At 33.2% G+C, this 18345-nt stretch overlaps 1 protein-coding gene across 1 annotated transcript; it reads right to left on the bottom strand.

The window, feature by feature from the left end:
- Nucleotides 1-637: 637 nt before the first annotated feature.
- On the bottom strand, nt 638-1624 carry LOC141509399 (olfactory receptor 2AJ1-like). The gene has a single exon (XM_074218929.1). It carries the CDS (start codon nt 1622-1624, stop codon nt 638-640), a length of 987 nt encoding a protein of 328 aa, XP_074075030.1.
- Nucleotides 1625-18345: the final 16721 nt, after the last annotated feature.

The following is an 18345-nucleotide window of genomic DNA, read 5'->3' as shown; positions in this document are numbered from 1 at the left end:
GATACACACATACAGGAACATATACATATATATATGTGTGTGTGTGTTTGTGTGTGTATTATATAAAAAAGTATTTTAACACATTTAATAGATTATAAATTATTTATGACATTATAAATTTTAAAATTGTAGAATAAAAACTGTAGATGGATTACATTCTATATAGGTAGAGAGATGAATTCATACATTAACCAATAATACAAAATATTACCTAATTTTGTTCAAGGGTTCAAGGGAAAACCCAAGAATACAACCAGATGATCAGAAGTGAATTTTCTATATATTAAGGATAAAATAACTTTCTATAGTCAATGGAGAAGAAAAGTAAGTTTCTGTGTGAATGTGTTTTGGGGTATGTGTGTACATGTGTGTGTGAACATAATATCTTCTACATATGAAATTGTTGTCTAATACAGGAAATGAAACCTGATTCATAGCATAATTCTTGATATAAAATTTACCAAAATTCATGAAATAAATTCTGTAAATGAATAGATTTTACTTACACAGGCAAATAGATGATTTAGTTCAGTTGATATTGTTACATATTTAAAGGTAATAAGAAAGAAAATTTTTTGTGTCAACTCCCAAAATTCATGAATCCTACTTGGAATATTTTCCACATGTTTCCAAGAGGTCATCCATGGGCGCTCAATCTTATTTTTAAGAAATATTTCTTTCTGTGACTAATTGCTTGTCCTAAAACTTTCTTCAGGGCACTTATGACATCTTTATTTCTGAGACTGTAGATAATAGGATTGAGCATGGGAGCAATAATGGTATATGAAACAGCTAAGACCTTGTCTTGACCTGGAGTATGAGAGGACTTGGGTCTCATGTATATGAAGAGAGCAGAACCATAGTACATGACAACTACAACCAGATGAGAAGAACAAGTAGAGAAGGCTTTTTTCTGGGCCTCTCTAGATTTCATAAGGAGCACAGCACGAAGAATCTGCCCATAAGAGGCAAGGATGATGATAGGGGGAATTAGGAGGAAGAAAACAGCACTTACTGTGACTCCTCCTTCATATTGTGAAGTATTAACACAAGAGAGTTTCACCAAAGCTGGGACTTCACAGAAAAAGTGATCGATAATTCTTGTTCCACAAAATGGGAGAAGCAGTACATAAGCTGTATGAATTGTAGCGTTGATTGTTCCCCCAAGCCAGCAGCCAGCAGCCAGAATGACACTGATTCCATGGCTCATGAGGATGGGGTAACGCAGTGGATGGCAGATGGCTACGTAGCGGTCATAAGACATGGCTGTGAGAATAAGGCATTCTGTTCCAAGGAAGGTGGAATGGAGGAAGACCTGGAATCCACAACCTGCAAATGTGATGGATTTCCTGCCAGATATGTAGTTACTGGCCATCTTGGGAACAATATTTGAGGTGTTCAAGACATCAGTAAAGGACAGATGTTTGAGAAGGACGTACATAGGAGTGTGGAGCCGGATGTCAAGGTGGATAAGAAGAATCAAGACTGTGTTTCCCATAATTGTCATCATGAAAATGATGAGAATAAGCGTTAAGAATAACAAGCCATAGTGGTTGGAATCCAGTAATCCTGAGAGGATGAAATCTCTGCCAGATGTTTGATTCTTTTTTTCAGTGATCATCATTATTTCCCTTGTCCAGCTATAGTCCAAAAGGCAAGTTTTCAAAACAAGATTAGATAAAAAGAAAATGCAGGACAGAGTCTGTGTGTATAAAATAACAATTTTCTATAAAATATATTTTAATTTATTTCTCAATAAATTTTGATTCAAAGGAATCAATTAAATTAATTGCTTGAACTCATAGTTCTTGGGATAATATTCAATGACAGAAGTGCTGAAAAAAACATAATTTTTCCATGGGTATTTTTCAAAGAAATGAAGAGAACAGAAACTAATGGAATTTTGACAAACTGTTGTGAAATATAGAAACACACTAGATTCAATAGTCAAAATTCCCTGAGACAAATGAGGATTATTTTCTTCATGTCATCATCATCCTACCCCTCATGATCACCATTATAATTATTTTTTAGAATTAATTTTATTTTTAATTTATGGAATTAAAATAAGTAATTTCAAAGAGTATAAATAACAAAATCATGATAATACAAAAACTACAAATGAATTTGAACTTTTTATTCATTTAAATATACCAAACGTTTATTGGTAAATTTCATTTTCCTTTTTGGTCTTCCCTCCTTCCAATTTGCTTCAGAAATAGTTTCTAATGGGCACAAATAGGTATACGCATATCTATATATGTGTGTTTGTCTGAAATATTGTTTTATATATATTTTTATTTTTGAGTTCTTTCTTTAGATTCAGATATTGTCTTTCTTCATGAATTCTTTATTTTTAATTTATGTGCTTATAGCAGTCAAAATGTCTTAGTCACTCAAAGTCATTCTTAAAAATAATTTTGCTGCTTTTGTATTACAGTGATTCCGGTTTGTCTTTAATTACTCTATGCAAGATTTTTCATGACTTTCTAAGAACATTGAGTGAACCATTTTTTATAATTCAAGTGTATTCTTTCACAGTCAAACACCATGATTTATTCAGTCATTTCTCAGTTGATAAGGGACCCTGCAATTGCCAGTTGTTTACTAACACAAAGAGAAGAGAGATACCGTAAACCATCCAATTCGTATATATATATATATATATAACTACTACTATATATTTATTACTACTATTACTCAATTCCCCCTATCTATTTTTACTCACTTATTTCTTTCTCCCCCTCGTTACCTTATTTTTTGTCCCCACTCTCCTACTCCCCTTCCCATCTACTGCTCCATGAATATGAATCCCACCCTGATTCACACCTACCTTGCTTAAATCACATCTCTCTTTTAGCCTAATCCTCAAAATGCTAATCTACATAGGCTTCTAAAAGTCCTTTCCTGCACCTTATTTCTCAGTTTTCTTACCAGTCTCCATGATCAGAACATTTCTTCACCACTCCAGTGTACACATTGTTTTTTCTCCAACCCAGATGAGAGTAAACTTCCAACATTCCATTGCGCCCTCCACACCAGTTTCCTCTGTATTAATTCATCTTTTCATATCCCATTTCATAATATAATTCCTCCATTTTACTTTTTCCTACTCATTTTGTTTTTTTTAATTGTTTCATAATACACAATTCAGGCCCAATCTGTCATTCAAAGTATTTTAGTATTGATTACAGTTTTAAGAATATTGATAAATATTTTCACACACATATGTATGTATGTATATATATATATATATACACATGTAAATACTTATGATGATGTGATGACAGATTTTTTCTTAAAAACTGTGATACCAGGGAGATGGTCTCAAGACAAACAAGTGAATTGGAATCTTTAATAAAAAAAATAAAAAATAAATAAATTTAGGCATTTAGTAAAGAGTCTTGATACATACTTATATAGAAGGGTTTATGGACACTGCCCCAGGCCCACACTCATACCAAAGGTAGCTCATTCACTTCTCAAATCTTAATCTAGGATATTCTCTATGTAAATTCTCACAAAGTTTATATAGTGAGCAGCAAATGATAGTATAATTTTATAACTGCCCTTCTTTTCATATAAACAAGGTCTGAAGTTTTCTTCAAGATAATAACATATTTTTTTATAATACCTTGAAATTTAGTTTTCTTTTTATTCAAAGTAAAATGATTATATTTATAATAAAATACTTAAATGTATGTGTGGCCACCGTAACCATCTTCCAAGATTAAAGGGTTTTTTAATTTATGGAAAGAAATTAATATTTTTAATAACTTTTATATTCTTGAGGTTCCTATGGTTTGCTTTTGGTAAAGTTGGTGTGGTCCACTTGTTTGGTTACAATGGTTCATTTCTGTCCTTTATTATTGACAAGGACCCAAAGGCTATCATGTTAAGAGATGTTAAGAGACAGTATGTCTGACTGTGACTGGGAAATGTCCAGTGCCTTGTCTACTGTCCAGAACTTGGGAAAGCATGTTGTCATAAATATGATGTACAATATGGATGAACATCTCTGGGCCACTAAATTTGGACATAATTTTTCCTAAGCCCTCAGGACTGACAGCACCAAAGGCCATGGATAGATCTATAAGTATTGTATATGCACCTCTGTTCTACTCTTGGTAGTAATAAGAGCTAACAGTTTTACAATGTTTCCTCTTTTCCTGACCCTGAGCTAACTGACATATATAGATTTCAATACTTTTGGTTCTCAAAACCCTTTGCAGGAGTTGTTCTTTTTATCCTCATTTTGCAGATGTGGAAACCAAGGCAAAAATAGTTTATGTGAATAGTTCAGAATCATATATCTAAGACAAGTTCTAAGTCAGGTTTGAAGCCAACCTTTCTGTCTCTTAGCTCTTACACAATTCACTGTATCACTAACCCACCTGGTCAAGGAACTATCCTCATGGTCTAAAAGGAAATTATACTGGAGGTCATTTCAGTAGCAATAATTTGTTGCTTTTCAAACAGGAATGCTTCCAAAGTGTTTTGTCTGACTCCTCTTCCCAAATTTACTTTCTTGAGTTTCATTTATAATGGACATTTCTTCTCATTTTAAACTTTCTTTTAACAAGTTTTAGGACTAACTGATGGAAGACAGCACACTGGGAAATGAATCCTGCCTTGAAAACCAATCACTTATCTCAATTAAAGTATGGACATTTTCATTTTTTGAAATTCTATTCGGTATCCAGGATAACTCACATCTATCAATTATTTTCTCACTTTAAGCATTCTGTGCATAGAACATAGTGTTTTGATGAAGACAACGATCCTTTGAACTTTTTATTCTTAACTCATAAATTACATTTTCCCAATGCAATAACCTACTTTTGTATAGATTGAGCTGAGGATAAGGTATATATTATTTTATTTTGGATTGCTGACATCTGATCTTACAACCTAGGTGTCATTCTCACTCTTTCAGTCCACTGTACAAATTTGTTACCAAAACTACTCATTTTTATTTCTGTAACATATCTTGGATATTCCCCCTCTTAACTCTACTACTGCTATCATCACCTACTACATGAATTATTTTAATTGTTAGTTAAAGTTTCTTTCTAAACCCCAAGCCAATCTCTTCTCTGTAGCAAAGAGTTTTTCTAAAGCATTACCAATTGCACCAGTAACTTCAGGTGGTACAGTGGATAAAGCACTAGCTTTGGAGAGAGAAGGACAGGAGTTCAAATCTGACCTAAGTTGCTTTACAGTAACTAGCTGTGTGACCTTAGGCAAGTCACTTAACTCAGACTGTCTTGTATCCAGGGCATGTCCTGTCATCCTGATCCATATATCACCAGTACACTGGAGGAGAAAGTATATCTGGTGACTTTTGCAGTGCATCCCATAACTCAAAGTCAATTCACATGCATGTCATGGTACCATCTCCATCGTGGCATGATCTTCATTGAGAACAATCAGCAAACAGCAATGACAATTTCCGATATAGTCTGTTAATAGATTGTTTGCACATAGTCATTTGCTTGTTATATTTTAAACTCTTTGGGGGTCAACATTGTCTTTCACCCCACTGCATATTCCCAAGTCCCTGGTACATATTGGGTGCTCAATAAAAGTTTGTTGATTGATTGGTTTTACAATTGAATTGGTCATGTTTCTTAAATTTTTCAAAGGTGTTGTTCTTCACAATGTTGTTCTCATTTTATAATATGCAACAAGTGTAAGATAGATAGAAAGGTAGATAGATAGATAGAGAGATGGTTAGATATAGATAGATAGATAGATAGACTGATAGTTTCATAGGTGTCTCAGGCCCACTAAATACTTCAATTATAAAAATATTGAAATCACTGACATTACAACTGATAAATTGTGGAAAAACAATTAGCTAGACATGAATTATTATTTTCAACAAGTTTTAGCAGAAATATTTTACATATGTAAATTATCTACACACAGAATTACCTACATACATCGGTCATATATTCATAATCTGTAATTTCTGAATTTTGTAAAGATGATCTTACTCTACAATATCCTTGGAACCAGCACCAGAACACACACACACACACACACACACACACACACACACACACAGAAACACACACCCTAACACATACATATCTAAAGGAACAGTAGAAAGAGGGTTAGCAAATTATAATGAGAAAAGAGATTTATCTAGTTTTCTTTATAACCATTTTATAAACCTGATTTGGAAGCTTCATGTCAATGTTTTACTTATGAGGGATATTTTAATCTAAGTTATTTTTAAGAAAATATTACATATTCATTAATTGCCACAGGACTAGGCATGTTAATGAATAATAAAATGTGTATTAGGAAGGGGATGATATCTATAGAGTGCAATGGCCAAATGTTCAGTTGTGCTGGCCAATTATCGTTACAATATTCATTTGATCAGCTTTACTAACTTGCCAAAAAAATAATAAGGAAAAGATAGCAAGTGCTGTCCTAATTTATTTTTCCTAGAGCCATTCTCATTCCTTGTGATCATTGCTTCCTTTTCAAGATATACAATTAGTATTTCATATACATACACATACATGCATTCATGGATATATATATATATATATATGTATATATATATACATATATATATATATATATATGCATCTATGTATTCTAAAATTTCTCCTGAAAATAAAGTTCATACTCATGTAGATTACAGATTCTATCCTCTTCCACTATTTTAGAAAAACTTTTATCCAATATTTGGCTTTTTCCAATCCTCTGATATTTATCCCAATGAACACATTGTTTCAAATGTCACTACCATTTCTCAACAATCACATCATCTAGCTCTTTCTGTAGCTGAGCATTTCATCATTGGATAGGCATCAAAGCAGGATGGATACACTGTCTCCAATATCATCTCTGTGATTTTTCTAGATAAGTGATATTGATTAAATCAGTAAATCTGGCAGAGGTTACTAAAAATTGAGGAAAAATTGTGCCTCACAGAGTTGGGATGAGCAGTCACAATAATTAAAGAAAAACACCTTGTAAGCCTTAAAGAGCCGTATCAATATTTTGTTGTGGTGGTGGTTCAGTTATTCAGTCAAGTTAGACAATTCGTGACTCTATATACACAACAAGTCACCCTTCTATCACCTATTATATCTTCTTTATATTTTTTAGGTTTTTTGCAATGCAATGGGTTTAAGTGGCTTGCCCAAGGCCACACAGCTAGGTAATTATTAAGTGTCTGAATCCAGATTTGAACTCAGCTACTCCTGACTCCAGAGACACTGTGACAGCTAGGCACCCCCACCTATTATTTCTTAAAGTCTGTCCAAGCTCATGTGTATTGCATCCATGCCACTTTCTATCCATCTCACTCTCTATTACTTCCTTTTCTTTTTGCCTTTAATCTTTGCCCCCATTCAGGGACTTTTCCTGAGAGCCTCATCTTCTTATTATTTTGCCAAAATATTTATGCTTGTTTCAATATCTGATTATCTATTGAATTGCCTGAATTTCATTTCTTTAATTATTGGCTGATTCCATCTCCCTACACTTCTAAAGTCTCTTAAAAGTCTTCTCTAGTACAATTCAAAAGCACTAGTTGGGCAAGAGTTAGTTTTCCTCATAGTCCAACTCTTATAGCCATGAAATGCAGTTGGAAAAGCTTAAGCTTCCATAGAGACCTTTGTCTTTTGTAGAAGGAAATAAAAATCACTCTAGAATCATTGCCAAGAACAAAGATTCATTTTATGATTATTTATATCAGCTAAATTGAATTCATGAAGGGTTATATCTGACTATACACTCACCTCATCAATTTAGTCTAACAAAATTATAGTATTCATTCTTTCTTATGTTCATTGCAGCACTAAATGATGGAAGTGATTATCCTTGGCAGGAAAAAAGAAAGCAAAAAATTAAACTGAACAGCTGTCATTTCTCTCCATTGTTGGTGATTATCATCTCAGCTATGTTGAACAATGGTCTTTCTCTTTCTTTGATCTTGCTCTTCTACCCTCTAATAGCTAAGACAAAACTATCTGAATAATTTTTCTCATTAGCATCACCTTATTGTTGCCTTTAGAAAGACAATACATTCAATATACTTTCTTATACAAATTGGACAATGTTCCCTGGAGACCATCTTTCAAAAAATACCACTGGAATAAAAGAGAAAAAATCTTATTGTAGAAACATCTAATTCCTTGTCAATGTTTGGCAAAACTGAACAGTCAGTCAAATTTACTTTCAGCGTGAATGGCCTCTAATATTATCCTTTGTTTCCCCACACTTCACTCCTATGATACCATCTTCTCATTTAAATGGATTCTTAGGATACATTTTTCTATCATATCTTATTAAATCTGCTTTCAGGGGAGCACCTCTAAGCCACTCATGAAAAGGAATTATATGACTCCAAGAAATTATGAGAAGGTACAGAATGCATTTCACAAGAGGAATCAGCTTGCATGTTGGATTTTCTAGATTATATTGTTCTGAGAGATACTGAAATGAACTGCATTTCTTTTAAATTAACAAGTTATTTTTGTAAAATAATTGTCATCAAATGGAAAGGGCATGAGGTTTTGAGTCAGGAAGAAGTGGATTTAAATCCATTATCAGTCCATTATTAGCAGTGTGTCTCTGGAGTAATAAAAATCAAAAAAAAAATTAAAAAAAATTTCACTCTGCTACAATTCAGTTGCACATGTAAGGTATCAATCATAGTTATAAATTTAAGTTAAAATAATAAAATTGAGGAATATGAAGGAATGATTTCTCATAACTATATTGTGATAGAAGATTACTACCCTTAAGAGAATGCAAGATTTGATATGGGACACCTTGCTGCCTAGTAAAAAATTACAACTCCAAAAGTTTCTCCAACTATGTTAATCATAATCCTAGGACAATGAGCAGGATGAAAAGCTTCTTTTTTTACAGGAAGAAAAACCATAATTCAGATAATAATTGTTCAAAAATTATAATCTTTGAAGATCAGTTTCATGTAAAGATGAAATGCATTTTCTAAGAACAAGACACTAAAGAGCTTAATTACTTTTTCTATTGTTTACTTTTCCTTAAAAATGACAATTTCTTTCCTGTTTCTGGGTAATCATCTTGGATGGTCAGCACATATAGGTTTTTTGATAAATTTCAGAGAATAAAACTTCCTTTCTAAACTATATTTTTCTGTTATGCTGTTTTATCCCTCTGTTCTTAAGGTTCTTACAATGTTATGGTTCACAGGCATTAGAATCACTTGATTCTAATGTTCTTCCAGTTTTATGTCTATGGTTTTATCCTGAGAAAATTCATCAGAGACTCCATCTGAATAAATACATATTTAAATAAATACATATTTAAATAAAAAATATTTAAACTTAGCAAAGTAGCAGTTGTTTGACTTAACTGAATTAGGATGTTGTTACAGTTCTGTTTGAAGTGTCATGAAAAATGGAAAAATAGGTCAAGCAGTCTGATTTGAAGTAGACCCCCCCCCATCTACAACAATTGTCATAAAATATTCCGGTCTTCTAAATATTTTTTTTGTTTTGAGCAAGAGAGCATCTGATTAAAATGTCTGTTTGCTCAGTCCCCTTGGGTGTCTGACATAAAAATATCTTCCTCCTGTTCAATTTGTTAAATCCATTTCTGGCAGTTGCCATAGTCTTAGAATACAGATCTAGAGAATTCTTAAATTGTTCATGGACTTGATTCTTTGATGTAAACAAAAAATAACTTGTTTCTAGAGCTTCAGCCAATTCAAACCCTGTGATCCATCATGCAAGGAAGACAGAATGAAGACTTCTGAACCTAACCTTCAATGACCTAACAATATGGGTCTCATCTCTCAAGACAGTTCCATTTCATACTATTCCTCTCAATGCCTTTTACATTGTCATGGAGCTCAATTCATTAAGTATTTCTGAAAAGTCTGTAATCTATAATAGACTGAAAATTGAAAGGTGGATAGGCAGACAAAGGAAAATCTAGCCCTGCCCCAGCCTACCAAGAGAGATTCAGGAGTCTCTCTTCTGACTTGCTTTGTCTATGGCTTCATTGATCATGCTTTATTGGGGATGAAGATTCTCTCCCCTGCCAGGTGGATAGTCTTCTCCTCTTGCAAGTCTCAAATCACCTATTAGCATCAACATGGGGTCTTCCCTCTCTACAGGATGACTGTGAATTGCTCTTCCTAATATTTTTTATGACTTTCTAAGAGCACTTCATCTGGAGGACTCTTTTTACTCTACCACATTCTACTCAACTGAATACTTGCTGCGTGGCTTATCCTTAATTACATGCATATTTCAAATACCTTACCATTTAAAAAAATATTCAAACCTATAAACCAATCAACAAATATAGGGCAGCTATATGGCACAGAATATAAAGCATCAGTCCTAGAGTCAGGACCTGAGCGCAAATCCTGCCTCAGAGTTAATTATTACCTAGCTGTGTGACCTTTGGAAAGTCACATAACCCTATTGACCTGCTGACAACAAAATAAAAAAAAAAAACAAGTATAGCAACTATGTGTTTTAAGCATGGGTATATGACAAAAAGCAAATGTGAGTCTGTCCTCCCCAGGGAGGGTCTAGCCTCATCCATAATGTGCATATGTTAATACATGTATATGAAATTGCATTATTCCACGAAAATGCTCTCTCAGCCAGTTTCTGTAGGAGGCATAGCACAGTCTGGGTCTAGCTGATCATCAGAGAAGAATAACTTTTAATTGCCCTAAACCCTCTCTTTTCACCATTTCCCTTCATTCAGAATACTCTATGCCCTAAGTCAAGGAAAAGTAGTATCTTAAGATCTTTCTAAGAAATTCGACATCATCATTTGCCCCAGTAATGTTTCCTGGGCAAAAAGGAACAATATCCATTATTAATAAACCTTACATTTTGTCTAGATGAAATTGCATCTATCCTTTTGCAAGATAGATCCAATCTGCCTCTCTTATGCAAATTCATTCAATTCATTGAAAGGTAAAAGGAAAAAAAAACAAATTGGATCAGTGGCAGAATTAGTGCCTGACTAAACAACTATATTCATTCTACTGTTTCCTGACCCAGATATTATTAGAAAATATTAGCTCAATGATACCACATTTCCCCATTCTTATAAAGTTAATCTCACCTATCTGTCCTATCTATTGTCCTCCTGCATAGTGACCTCTGATTCTTCTAGCAGCTAAAATCTACTGGGTGTGAACCTAGAAAGCATGCAAAATGTTTCTTTTATGGATTCTCTGAAGTTCCTCCTAATTGCTGCAGTCCTGGTGATTAGAGAAGTTAATTAAGACCTTGCTAAAGTGTTTCATTATTATTTTAGGAAGAACATTTTCATTTTTTCAAAAAGTAAGCAATATCAAAAAAAGCATTATTTGGAATAATGGAAAGGGCTGATTTGAATTATAGAGTTTCTGGTGGGAGAGATATTTAAGAAGAGACTAGATAAACACTATTCATTTTGGTAACTGGATAGAGTTGAAACAACTCAACTCTCCCAATTCTTGGAGTGAGGATAGCTGATTAATTAAAAAGAACTCTTGAAGAAGTAAGGCAACTGATTTGATAGCTGGATTGAATCCTCCTGCATTTCTCTTCATTTCAAAAAGTTTTGCACACTAGTTTTGTGTAGATACTACTCATGTAAACACTGACATCCCATTAAAAGATAACAGTGCAATGAGAAGACTATATTAGAAAGACTAATGAATTTGGAGTTTGAAATTTTTCAGTTTTAAATCTCCTTTATTTACTCCTTTGTGGACATCAGAAAATCAATTCACTTGGTAGGGCCACAGTTTTCTTTTATTTGCATATAATGGCTAAAGGGAGTGATGAAGTAGGTGAGTTGCAAGATCCCTCCCAACCGTTAATCAATGATCCTAGCTGGAGAACCTGGTAGGAGAGGTATTGAAAAAGAGATGAGATAGCCACTTGATCTTTCCTGTATTGCACAGAATTGAACCAGTTGTTCTCAAATGTCTCTCTTGGTTTTTGAATTGATAATTGTGGGAGGTAACACTGTATATTCTAATGAGAATCATGAAGACCCTTGAACAAATCAAGCTATGGACACTCAACCCCTCAGTTTCAGTGATTTCACGTATGTAAACAGAAATAATAGCAATGACTTCATATTTGTGTCAAGATCAATAGATAATAATGTAAAGAATCAGTAAACAGATGTTTTTTAAAGTCATCACAATATACCTGGTACTTCAAGGCTTATAAATTAAAAATTGTTATGAAAACAAACCTTATTGTGTCTGCTATGGTTATTCTCTAGCCCTGTTTTCAGATTTTTGTGAAGATGTTAGACAGAAGCAGAAATCAACTGAACCACTATCCTAATTATAGAACTCTCCCCATCCTTTGTTGTATCTGAAGAGCACAAACTTCAACAAACATAAGTGTTCTCTATTCACTTTAGAAAATTCTCAATCTCTTAACATTAACGAAACTAAGAAAACAATGAGACAATTAAAAACATTCATGTTGCCTTTTTGGTTACTTGCCTGATCACTGCAGCCTTAACGTTCTGGTGAATAATAGCCCAAGAATGAATAAAAGGAATGGTGGTCTTGCCTCTTACCAACCTTCCACAACAACTATAGAGCTCAAGGATTAATGAGATGTAAGTCACTGCTGTTGCAGTAGCAGCATATTTGTTGCTCTGAAGCAGAACTAAAGTCCCCTTTGGGATTTCTAATGGGATGTCAGAAAATCTATTAACACAGCTAAAACTCTGGTTAGGAAGTCCATAACTGTTTACTCAAATATCTTTGTAGAAAATGATTAGAAGAGGGTAAACAAGATGGGCAACATCATTCTATTCATGGTGAGGACTGACTGAAACAACTGGGGATACAAGGAAATCTGAAAGTTTATTCCAAACAAAAATTTCAATTATAAAAGACTATAACATTTACACCTATGTTCTCATTTGGTTCTCTCAAGCCCTCTGGGGTGGTTTTGTTGTTCAGTTTTTTAAGGTGAGATTGACTTCTTTGTGAGCTGATCTGGGGTTTTCTTAGCAAGGTCACTGGAGAGGTTTACCATATCTTTCTCCAGCTTATTTCATGACTGAGGTACCTATGGAATCACTTTTACATTATTAGCTCAGATTCACACATCTAGTAAGTATTTGAGGCTAGTTTTGAATTCATGATTCTTTTTGAATCAAAGACCAGTGTTCTCTCCACTAGGACAATTAGATAGCAAACAGTTATAGTTATCAGTGATTCACAAAGTACTTTGTTTGCAGGATAAATTTTGAGCTCCACACCAAAACAGGCAGAAACATTACAAATAGCACTTTTTTAAAGGGACAAATGAGGAATCCCAATCCTGGTGGATGTTGTGCAACTGGGAACTAATATGTCTAAAGGGTTGCATGAATAAATGATTTTTTTTTCTTGTAAATAAATTTATTCCCAACAAGGTTAGAGTTCTAATTGGAATTGAAAAAAGGGTCAAGGACAGGGAAAAACTCAATGTTCCTCAACTGTGTGTTTAATGGTGGCTTTTAAAAAGTGTTCAACTCAGGCATTTTTACTAAGAAGATTTAAAAAGACCTGAAATACAATATTTTCTGCAATCTGTTGGAAGTATATTTTCACCAAGACCATCTTGCTCCTTATCCTAAAACTTTGGGCAGTTTCTTGATAGCATTTAGTTAATATCGGCCTTTACAAGGGATAAGCATTTCTTTTTTATAAAATTACCATTTTATTTGTTTTCCAATTTTATACAATAGTACTTTCTACCCATCATTTTCTGTAATATTTTCAATTTTAAAATCTTTCCTCCACCCTCCCTTCACTCCCCCATTGCCCCACCAAAGGTAGTCTGCTAATCTTTACATTGTTTCCATTATATACACTGTTCAAAACTGAATGAGTGGGGGCAGAAATCATATCTTTGAGGAGAAAAGAAAATAGCACATATAGAAAAATTATGTAGCCCAGAAGACATTTTTTTTAATAAAATAATTGAAGGTAATAGATTTTGGTCTTTATTTAAACTCCACAGTTCTTTCCCTGGGTACAGATGGTATTCTCTTTCAGAGGTGCTCTAGAATTTTCCCTGATTACTACATTAATGGAATGAGAAAATCTAATAATATTGATCATCATCCCCATGTTTCTGTTAGGGTGTGCAATGTTCTTCTAATTCTGCTCATCTGACTCATCATCAGTTCATGAAAGTCTTTCCAGAATTATCTGAATTCCCATGTCTCTTGGTTTCTAACAGAACAATAGTATTCCATGATGTACATATACCACAATTTCTTCAGTCATTATTGAACTGATGGACATTCCCTTGATTTCCAATTCTTTGTTATCACAAACAGGGCATCTATGAACATTTTTGTATAAGTGATCTTTTTACTCTTTTGGATGACCTCTTCAGGGAACAGACTCAATAGTGGTATTGCTGGAATAAAGAGTATACACATCTTTATTGCCTTTTGGGATAATACTAAATAGCTCTCCAGAAAGGTTGGATAAGTTCACTATGCCACCAACAATGTATTAGTGTCCTAAATTTCCCACATCACTTCCATTTATAAAACATTGTCTTTTCTGGTCATATTGGCCATATATATGAAGAGGTATGAGGTCTGATATATGTGAGATGATACCTCAGAACTGCTTAAAATTTCAATTTCTCTAATCATTAATTATATAGAGTATTTTTTCATATTAATATGTATAGCTTTGATTTCCTCATTTGTCAATCACATTTGCATATCATTTGACCATTTTTCAATTGGGGAATGACTTATTATTTTATAAATTTTTTCTTTATACATGTTTGTAAAATTTGTTCTTTATAAATCTGTTCTTTATATATTTTAGAAATGAGTCCCTTGTTAGAAATACTAGTTGCAAAAATTGTTTCCCAAATTACTACATTTCTTTTGATCTTGGTTACAGTTGTTTTGTTTGTGCAAAAGTTTTTTAATTTAATGTATTAAAAATTATCTAATTTGTTTTTAATGTTGTTTTCCATTTCTTCCTCAGTCATAAACTGCTTCCCTTTCCTTAGATCTCACAAGAAAACCATTCCTTGATCTCTTAGTTTGCTTATAATATAGTGTTTTATGTGTAAATCCTGTATCCATTTTGATCTTATCTTGGTATAGGATGTGATAGGTTGGTGTAATCCAAGTTTTTGCCAAACTAACTTCCATTTTTCCCCAACAGTTTTTATCAAAGAGAGAGTTCTCCGAGAAGCTGGAATTTTTGTATCTAAAAAACTTCAGATTACCACAATCATTTCCTGCTGTCTCTTTTGCACCTAATCTATTGCACTGATCCACCATTTTCTTTTTTAGTTCATATCAGACAGTTTGACTGATTGATGCCTTATAGTATAATTTTAGATCTCATAAGGCTAAGCCACCTTCTACTACACTTTTTTCCATTAAATTTTTGGATATTATTGACTTTCTGTATCTCCATATGAATTTAGTGACAATTTTCTTCTAGCTCATTAAAGTAATTTATTGAAAGTTTGATTGGTAAGGCACTAAATAAGTAGATTAATGTAGGGGGAAATAATATTTTTGGTTGATTAGCTTGGGCCATCCATGAGGAGTTGATGTTAACAGCTATTTAAATATGATTTTATTTGTGTGAAGTGTTTTATACTTCCTTATATAGAGATTCTAATTCTGCCTTGGCAGGTAGAATCCCAAGTATTTTATATTGTCTGATATTACTTCAAATGGAATTTTTATTTCTAGCTCTTGATGATCTATCTTTTAATATACAGAAATGCTGGAGATTTATGAGGGCTTATTTTACATCCTGCGACCTTGTCATAGTTGCAAAGTGTTTCTAGTAATTTTTAGATGATTTTTCAGGATTCCCTAGTTATATCATCATATTATCTGCAAAGCACGAAAGCTTTGTTGCTTCCTAATTTTAATTCCTTTAATTACTTTTTCATCTCTAATTGCTTAAGCTAATACTTCTAATACAAGTTTGAATAATAGTGGTGATGAGGACATCCTTATTTCACCCTGAATCTTATTGGGAATGCCTCTAATTTATTCCTGTTGCACATCATGCTTCTTGATTGTTTCAGATATGGACTGCTAATAATTCTATGGAAGAATCTATTCACTCTGACATTCTCTAGTGTTTTAATATGAATCGATTTAGTGTTTTGTCAAAGGTTATTTCAGCAGCTATTGAGATAATCATTCCATTAATTTTTGTTTTATTATTGATAGAGACAATTATACTAACATTTTTCCTTCTATTAAACCAATCCTGCATTCCTGGGATAAATCACACTTGGTCATAGTATAATAACCTGGGGATAACTTGCTGTAATCACTTTGCTAAGAATTTCTTTAAGATTTTTGCATCCAGGGATGCCTAGGTATTGCAGTGGATAGGGCACTGGCACTGAAGTCAAGAGTACCTGAGTTATAATCTGACCTGACACTTAACAATTATCTAGCTGTGTGGCCTTGGGCAAGCCACTTGACCTCATTGCCTTGCAAAAACCTAAAAAAAATGATTGTTTTGCATCCATATTCATTAGAGAAATTTGTCTATTATTTTCTCTCTTTATTTTGACTCTTTCTGGTTTAGGTATCAGCACCATGATGGTGTCATAAAAGGAGTTAGGCAGAATTCAGTCTTCACCTATTTTTCCAAAGAGTTTATTTAGTATTGGAACCAATTGTTCCTTAAATGCTTGATAGAATTCACTTGTGAATCCATCAGGCCCTGGAGATTTTTTTTTTTTAGTGAGTTCAATGGTAACTTGTTGAATTTCTTTTTCTGAGACAGGGTTATTTAGGTATTTAAAATCCTCTTTATTGAACCCAGGCAACTTTTATTTTCATAAATATTCATGCATTTCACTTAGATTATCAAATTTAGTAGCATACAGTTGGGCAAAATAATCCCAAATTAATACTTTAATTCCAAACTCATTGGTAGTGAGCTCAGCTTTTGTATTTATGATGCTAGTAATTTGGTTCTCTTCTTTGTTTTTTAATCAAATTATTCAAAATTTATCAATTTTATTGTATGTTTTATAAAACCAAACCTTAGTTTATAATAAGTTCAATAGTTTTCTTGTTTTCAATTTAATTAAATTCTCATTTAATTTTTAGTATTTCTAATTTGGCATTTAAATGTAGTTTTTTGATTTATTTATTCTCTAATTTTTTTAGCTGCATGCTTAGTTCCTTGATTTTCTCTTTCTCTCTTTTATTCATTTAAGCAGTTAAAAATATAATGTATCCCCTAATAACTGCCTTTTTCATATCCCTCAAGTTTTGGGATGTTATTTTGTCATTGTTATTCTAATGAATGAAATGATTAATTCTTTCTATAATCTGCTATTGGATACACTCATTTTTTGAAAATGAGGTTTTTAAGTTTCCAAATAGTTTTAGGTCTGTTTCTCCATGGCCCTTTATTGCAGGTGATTTATATTACATTATTATCTGAGAAGAAAGAATTCACAATTTCTGACTTCCAGTATTTGAATACAAGGTTTTTTTCCTGCCCTAGTACATGGTCAATTTTTGAACTTGCCATGTACAGCAAAAAAAAAAAAAAGTATATTCCCATTCAATTTCCTCCAAATGTCTTTCTTGTCTTTCTTGTCTTAGTTTTCTAACATGTTTTTACCTCATTGACACGTCTTTGTTTTATGATCAGATTTATTTAAATCTATGAGAGGGAGGGGGAGATCTTCCACCAGTAGAGTTGTGTTGTGTCTGTTTTCCTGTAGCTGATTCAGATTTTCTTCTGTGAATTGGGATGCTATACCACTTGGTGCATAAATATTTAGTATTGAAAATGCTTTATTGTCTTTGGTACCTTTTAAAAGAAAATAGATTCCTTTCTTATCTCTTTTAATTAAATTTATTGTAGCAGCTGCTTTGTCTAAGATAAGGATTGCTACCCCTTCCTTCTTCACTCTGACTGAAGCAAAACATATTCAGTTCAAACCTATTCCCTTTGCTCCCTGCTTCAGATTAGTTTCTTTTTGTGCAGCATATTGCAGGATTCTGGTTCTTAGTTCACTCTGCTATTCACTTCTGTTTTATGGGAGAGTTCATCCTCTTTCAAGGTTATAATTACTAACTGCTAATTGCCCTCCAAGTTATTTTCCCTCTTTTTTCCTATTTTTCTCTCTTTTTAACTTTATCCATATTTCCCAGTATTTTTATACAGAATACCACCTCCCTGTGTTTGCCACCTTATATCCATCCCTCCCTGTATCTTTCCTCTTTCTCTTTGCCCATTCTTACTTCCATTCTTTCTTGTAGTTTCCCTTTTCCTTCCCACTCTCCCTTTCCCCTTTTAACATTTGAAAGGTTAAGAAGTTT

Source organism: Macrotis lagotis, chromosome 1 (genome assembly GCF_037893015.1).
Source record: "Macrotis lagotis isolate mMagLag1 chromosome 1, bilby.v1.9.chrom.fasta, whole genome shotgun sequence".
Taxonomy (NCBI): Eukaryota; Metazoa; Chordata; class Mammalia; order Peramelemorphia; family Peramelidae; genus Macrotis; species Macrotis lagotis.
Note: the sequence above shows the minus strand (reverse complement) of the source record. Positions and strands in the feature narration are given on the sequence as shown.

Bases quoted from the DNA above. Each gene is read 5' to 3' on its own strand.
- LOC141509399 (XM_074218929.1), bottom strand. From the start codon at position 1,624: ATGATGATCACTGAAAAAAAGAATCAAACATCTGGCAGAGATTTCATC.